Here is a 7,428-nt window from a genome sequence, read left to right as displayed (position 1 = left end):
AATGCAATAAAGTTACATAGTGTCTCTTTGATAACGTGTTTATACCATTGTATTGAATGATCCCAAATCGATAATAATTTATATAAATAACTACTTTCCTTTAATGACTTAACAACAAAAAAAAATTGAGTTGTTGCCTCTATTATTAATGTTGCATGCTTGGTCATTGACTATATATATCAATCTTCTTCTTTTGTGCCCACATTTCAGATCCAACCCTAGTTTTGGCCAGATAATATGGTTCTTTTGAACATGTATTGCTTGGGTGGGGGGTGGGGATTTGATCCGACGATTATATGTAATAATTTACTATGATTAAGTAAACGTATTAGAAAAAATTGATAGATTTTCTATAAATTTCATTGACCGCTAGATCACTTAGTATCCTATGACATATAAATGGGATAGTGCTTTTGAATATTTTATTGGATACATTTTTTTTGTTCTATTGAATATATATTAAAATGAACTAGAAAGAGCCTATTTGTTTTTTTTTTAATGTTACACTAGGTGTTGTTAATTTTTGTGTGTGTGTGTGGGGGGAGGGGGGGAGGGCTCCATATAAGATGTAGTGATACTATTAATAGTGTGAAGCCATTTGTAAAAAATTCGTATAAAATTGACTCAAAACAGACAATAGCATATTACGTTAGAAGTATCTTCGAGTTGTTCTAGCCCAATAATTGATTAGAAATTGTGCAGGATAAGACTGCGTAGTGCATAGAGTAACCTCTTGTATGTCCAGCCCTGCACACGTGGAAGCTTGGTGCGCCAGGTTGCTTATGCAATTCCCGCCTTTTAAAATTACTATCACATAACCAGAAGGTCACTGGTTCAAACCATGAAAACAAAACTCTTAACAAAAATGTAAGGTAAAACTCCATACGATAGACCCTTGTGATCTGGCTTTTCCCTAGATTCCGTGCATATAACGAGAGCTTAAAACACCAGACTGCTCTTTCTTAAGAGCTATTATCATTAAAAAAAAAAGGTAAGGCACAGATCAAGACCAAAAGTTTAAAACCAATTTATAAATCCAGAAAGCCTAGTAAATTTTTCAGAGAAAATGAGAGTTCATATCCTTTGAAAGCAACAACTCTACATATTCTTGATCAAGTCTTGGATTTTGCTGTACATAATCTGGGAAGGGTCAGTGCCTCCGGCGCTGCTCTGCGCTGCTCGTGAACTTTCCTGAAGCTTCATCTTCTCGATAATGTACTGCTTCTCTGCCTCAGCCTCGCATAATCGCTGTTTCAGATACCTGTTAGTGTAGTCCTCTTCCGACTTGTTTGTCTTAGTGAGTGTAATTTGTTGCAGTCTTTCAGCTTCTCGTCTAGCTTCAGCCGCTTTTTTGTCAAACATTTCAGCTTCAGCCTGTTTGAGCCTTACGATGCTTTCAATATCATCGATTTGTTGCTTCTTCTTCTGTCTCTCCATTTTCAGCATGCTCACTTCCCGAGCTTTATCCTTGAGCTCCTGATCACATGCTTCGAGAGATAGCCGTGCTTTCTTAACCAAACGCATCTTTTCCTCCGCTACGGCTTCCATTTTTCTGATGGCTTCCTGCACTACATCTGCAATCTTGCCGAATGCTTCTAGAGGAGCTATTGGCCGAGCACCTTCGTCATTGCCTTGATTCTTTGAAGGATCATCAAGATCTGTGTAAACGTAGGGGGGAAAAAAATTCAAAGATGAAATGTATGACTTAAAGATCTCGTACACCTAATCCACACATGACAAGCTACACTCTTCGGGCAAGTTTACATGTTATTTGAGACAGCAACATGCTCACCTCGTCTGTCTCGTTACAAGACAAGAAGTTCCAATTAGTTGCACACTGTGATGTAACATTAATTAAATCCTTTCTACACTACTTAATGCACAACTTAGGTGTTCAAAATTGCTTAGAAAAGTCAGGACTATTAGCCAGAGATGATTATACTTACACGCGGATATAGCAGCAAGAAACCAAACTACTACCTCACTTCCCACGATTTATTTCTCCACTTAGATTCAATGATAAGATCCACCATTCGGCCAGTCGTCCTAACAAATAAATTCTATATTTTGCAGTCCAATAATTAATATCCACACAACAGTAACAATGTTTCCATGCATATTCTCATGTAAGAAAATGTGATGAACCTAATGAATGCAAGATAAATAACTGCCTAAAACTTGTCAGAGGGTGTGGTGAGGGCTAGCAAAATATTTTTCACTTGACAAACTTAAATTACATTTTAAAAAATGGTTTTTTGCTTTGAGATAATTTAAAAGAACTTTAGTTACAACAACATACCGATTATAAATCCCACAAGTGGAGTCTAAGGGAGAGTGGCGTGTACGCAACCTTACCACTACCTTGTGAAAGTAGAGAGTATGTTTCTGATAAACCCTCGGCACAAGTAAAACATATAACAAATCGAAAAGGAAATACAGCAGTGAAGAAAGCATATAGAAAATAATGGAAAAAGAACAGTAATAACAAATAGTACAACAACCGAAGAAAAGAAAATAACATGTAACGATAAAATCGAAGAAAATAAGGTAGGAGGAGAATCAAAAAACTGTAGTTAAATTACTAAATAGGCATTAGTGTCATCCATAACCATTAAAGGGTGGATCATTTAGAAGGCAAGATTAACCTACATATTAGGTTAGGTTGGATTTATCTCAAAGTTTCTTCAGATTATGCCAGATTCAAAATTATAATCTGGTAATGACTCTGAGTGAACTTGGTCTGGTCTGGGAACGATATCCACCGAATTGTGACAGTAAAGGATAATTTAGCTCCTCATACATGACGGGAATTCGCAAAACATCATTCTCCTCCTCCTGTCTTCTTCTCCCTCTCTCCAAACCAGCCTATCTCTAATCTGATCATTTGCATGGATGTTTGAAGATCTATAAAGATGTCCTTGTTATTCGAGCTGATCAATACAGAATCTGTCTCTTTCTTGTCAAAATTTTCTGTAAATCATCTTTAACACACTTAAACTAACTTACATCAGCAGCCTATTCTCTCTCATTCGTCCTAGCTTAAACATTTCTTTCTCCCCCTTCTACATCCCTAATAGCTTTGCCAAGGCTTAGCCAATTCATTGGCTAATAGATTTCTTAGCTTCTTATACACTTTCGAGGTTTCACTATCTTTTTCATTCCACCACCATAATTTCAATTCTCGAGGTCCTAGCCCCTAGGCAAGGGCATACCGCATACCCAGTAGCTTAGGCTCAAACCTTGTATGTGTTAAAAAAATCATTTAATATGTATAGATAATTTATTCAAAATCTAGTAAACTACAAGGATTGTTACCTAGCACCCATAAATTAAAATCCTGGCTCCGCCTCTAATGCTATGCCTTCAAATATCACTACTTTCTTCTATCTCCATCCACTTCTAAGTTCCATGCTACATCATCCAATATCATGTCCTAAAATGCTAATTGATTTGTGCCTCTTGGTGTTCACAACCGTATTCTTTGTTGCATGCAACTCATCTCCTTTCAACATCACTACTTTCTTCTATCTACATCTACTTCTAAGTTCCATGATCCATCTTTCAATATTTTGTCCTAAATGCTAATTGGTTTGTGCACATGCAACTCTTCTCCTATCCCTCCACTATTCCAATTACCTAAGATCACCAATCTATCCAAAATGCTTGAGGCTATAAAGATTGAAAAAAATGTATGGCTAATAGGTTCGTGAAAACTGTTGAAGTTTGGCCAAGAGTATATTGTAATTAAAAGTTCAATATTAGAAGAGATGATTCATTATATTCTCAAATAGATATAGATACTTGATGATCATTGCACGAGCTTCTTGGTACAGTAAATGATCCAATCAGAGGGTGTCATTTGACACCCCTTCGCTCGGAAAATTACATTCTTTAGCTAGGTCAAAATTTGAGTTTTATGTATATAGTAATACGTTGACACCCTTTATTTTCTACATGTCTCTACTTCTTTTATATTGTGACACCCCTTAGTAAATTCTTGGCTCCGCCACTGTAATAATACACCTTTTTATTCAACCTAGCCTACTAAAGAACACTAACTATAGATCAAAAAAGCCAGAGAGAGAGCAGAGGACCAATAATCAAATTGTGACCTGCTACATTTGATTTCTTGTTAGATGCATCAAGCTTTCATTTCAACCTTTTCTCAATCTCGGACAGACCAATTCAAGTGTGGTCCAGAATAATCAATCATTTATCAACTACACCCCAATCACAAATAGTGTAGAAAAAAGTTAGGACAATAACTAAGATGTCAGGCTTACCTTGGAAAAAGGATAAGATCACTTTACAAGCCATTGGGTCTGCAACACCACCTTTCAGCTTTTCAACGAGTTCCTCGCATTTCCAATATAACTTGCGGCCTCTGGCGTCCTCACTTCTCTGGAAAATTCTCCTGACGAAATCGAGCTCTCTAACAAAAGCTTCAGCATCCCAAGTTGGAGCACAGTGCTGGAACACATCTTTAACCCAACCTAATAACTCAGATGTCCTACTGCAAGCATGGCATCTGAAGAGCGTCTCGGCTGAGCTAACTCCAACCTTAACAGAAGGGCCCGTTCCAATCTGCCCATTGCTAATGGCACAATCTGTATGTGTCCAATGAGAACAGAGATCACAACCAATCCATCTGCAAGTGTTGACCTCAAAATCAAACTTGTTACAAATAGCACACATGCAAAGGTTGCAGAAACCATTTTTCTTCGAGCAAATTTCGCAGCTACACTCCTCTGCTGGTAGCACACTGCCACATGCTATGTTTCTGCACCTCTTATACAAGAAAATGTCAATGAGAGAAGCTTGAGAGAGACTGACACTGGGATGCAAGAACGCCTGAATTCCCGTCTTGATGGCAACCAGAATTTCTAGCTGGGTACGGTGTGTTAAACACAGGATTCCTTCCGTCAACTCACCCCTACAATTCACTAGCCTTTGGAGGAATTGAAACTCATTTCTGTGCTGAGCACCACCTGACCCTTCAAGAATGACCCGAAGTTCATATTTGAACTTCTCTAGATACTCATCTGGGAGATTTCGCATCCTGTCAGCTATAACGTCAACTCTTTCTCGGGCAATGTCTCGAAGGGAAATTTTGTCTGAGTTTGGCATATTGCGGACAACAGAGTGCTCAGCATAGCCATTCTCTTTCTCCTTCTCCAGCTTTTTTGCCATCAAAGCATCAGATGTTGGCCATGTTTCGCGCGAGCTAGCACTTTCAGATGGTGAGTCACGAGCCTGATCAGAGGTTGAGCCACGTTCTTGAGGATTAGGAGATCCACATGCATCAGGAGAGACGACCAAGGATAAAGACGTCTGAAGTCCACCAGGCCGTGGTTGTTGGCGTGGAGGCAGCATTAGTCCGCGACGCTGGTGATCAAAATAAGTCACAAAAGGTTCCCGTCAGCAAATGTTCAGATATGTGCCAAACGGAAAACAAACAAAAAAACCGATGTCTGATCCAGTAATCACTATGCTTCAAATTCATTTTCACTTCTAATACACAATTTTGAACTCGCTCACAAGTCTTTCCCTCGAAAGAGACAAAAAAACAAATCACAAGATATATTACCTCATCTTTCTAAACATAAAAACATTATAACAAAAAGTATACAAAGCTTGTTTTTGTTTAAACTGCGAAAAAAAGAACACCATATATTTCCAAGTACAAGCAAACATATCTTACAACCGATATCTCCTACTTCCAAAAACTATCACATTCAAGCTAACATTTACTTTTCCAAATTCCTCTATGCTTTCTCTAGTTCCATCACTCCAAAGAAAAAGACTTTTTTGTTGAACAGTGAAATGTCAAAACACACCTGAAGTACACCAGTTTTTCGAGTTCCACACCTAAACTATTAGATATGCGTGTTTCCTATCTAAACTACCACCAAATGTTTATCAAACACACCTAGACTAATATCCAATGGTGCATGTACTACACTCTCTTTTTCAAAAAACAAAATAGTGCTATGAACTCTACTAACAACAAACACTAATACTACCAATTGGTCATGCATCAACAAGAAATTACTAACTTTACACCAAACCCTAACAAGAATCATCCAAAATATTAACAATATTTCACATTTATACCTTCAAGAACAGGGCAAATACAGGACATCAGCTAACATTAAATCAAAACAGTTACAAAAGTTTCTAACTTTATATCAAACACTACCAAACTTCACAGCAAACAAAGAACATCTGTTACTGAGCAAGTAAAACGTTAGATCAAACAAAAACAACAAACACCCAAATTCTCAAATCCCTTCAAAAATACAAACATAGCTAAAAACAGCATACACATATAGCATAAAGAACATAAAACAAGATCTGGGGTTTGTATAAAAATGAAAAATTACCTGCCTGAAATTCCTTAATTGATTGATAAAATAACCACAACAGTTGAATCAATTAACAAAAAAAATTATTTCTAGAAAATCATACCAAAAAAAAAAAAGGGTCTTGAAGAGAAATTAAAAATTTGAAAAAAAATGGGCTCTCAAAATTTTTTCCCTTTCATAAAGTCATGATTTTTATTTTGTGCTAATGTTTTCTTTACCCTTTTTTTTTTTGTGAAGACGAAAGAGAGGAAAGTGAAGAAAAAATTTGCTGAACCGAATTGGCAAGTAGACGGTTGTCGGATGACTTGGAATTTTTTTTATTTTTTAATTAATTTATTAATATTATTATTATTTTTAATTCTAATTTTTAATTTATTTTTTTTAATTTATCAGATGAAATTGGATCAGTATCTAATTTTTTCTTTGGACCCACATTTGTTAGCCGCGTGTTTGACTTTGTGTTTACCTATGTTTTTTTTTTAAATAAGTACGAAAAATTCGATTCGATAATTTTAATTTTAAATTTTAAAAAATATTAGTATATTTTTATATAATTTGATTTTGATATTTTGTGACATTATAAATTGATAATAATGACTTATCTGATTTTGACTTATGTAGAGTCATATCATGACAAAGTTTGTTTTTTTATAAATCGATCCAATTATATTATACTCTTGTCTTATACAAATATAAATATTTTTTAAAAAAGTACAAGCAAATTCATTAGTTAATCAATAACAAAAAAGAAACATTTCAATCAAAATAGACAGAATTTCAATATATGAATAATTATGATAATATAAATAAATTATACTATATACAACAATATACTTTAGTGTGATATTCACTACTTATTTTATAAATTCATATATCGAAGTATTTGATTGAAGTACTAAATATTTTGTATGAGTTGGAATACAAATACATAAAGTTTTTAAGGGTATAAGTTATAAAATAGTTTTGACCTATACAAAGGGATCATTAGACCTAACGAACGCTGCTTTTATCTTGACCGAACAAGCAAAACTAAAGTCCTTAGAGAAAATAGTGAAAGAAATCG

General features: G+C 35.4%; 1 protein-coding gene across 2 annotated transcripts; it reads right to left on the bottom strand.

The window, feature by feature from the left end:
- Window positions 1-939: 939 nt before the first annotated feature.
- Window positions 940-6,672, bottom strand: LOC101247126 (OBERON-like protein). 2 transcript variants are annotated; one of them, XM_004239770.4, is made up of 3 exons: window positions 6,384-6,672; window positions 4,284-5,385; window positions 940-1,658 (listed from the first exon to the last, which is right to left on the bottom strand). In XM_004239770.4, the coding sequence occupies exons 2-3, from the start codon at window positions 5,371-5,373 to the stop codon at window positions 1,099-1,101; spliced, it is 1,650 nt and encodes a 549-aa protein (XP_004239818.1). In that variant the 5' UTR covers window positions 5,374-5,385; window positions 6,384-6,672; the 3' UTR covers window positions 940-1,098. The 2 variants fall into 2 exon arrangements, with proteins under 2 accessions (XP_004239818.1, XP_010321393.1); XM_010323091.4 differs by having other exon boundaries at window positions 6,388-6,672.
- Window positions 6,673-7,428: the final 756 nt, after the last annotated feature.

This window comes from Solanum lycopersicum, chromosome 5 (genome assembly GCF_036512215.1).
Source record: "Solanum lycopersicum chromosome 5, SLM_r2.1".
Classification (NCBI taxonomy): domain Eukaryota; kingdom Viridiplantae; phylum Streptophyta; class Magnoliopsida; order Solanales; family Solanaceae; genus Solanum; species Solanum lycopersicum.
This window is presented reverse-complemented; position numbering and strand designations above follow the sequence as displayed.

Coding starts and splice junctions, on each gene's coding strand:
- LOC101247126 (XM_004239770.4), bottom strand. CDS start 5,373: ATGCTGCCTCCACGCCAACAACCACGGCCTGGTGGACTTCAGACGTCT. Junction 1,659..4,283: donor GATCTTATCCTTTTTCCAAG/GTAAGCCTGACA, acceptor ACGTTTACACAG/ATCTTGATGATCCTTCAAAG.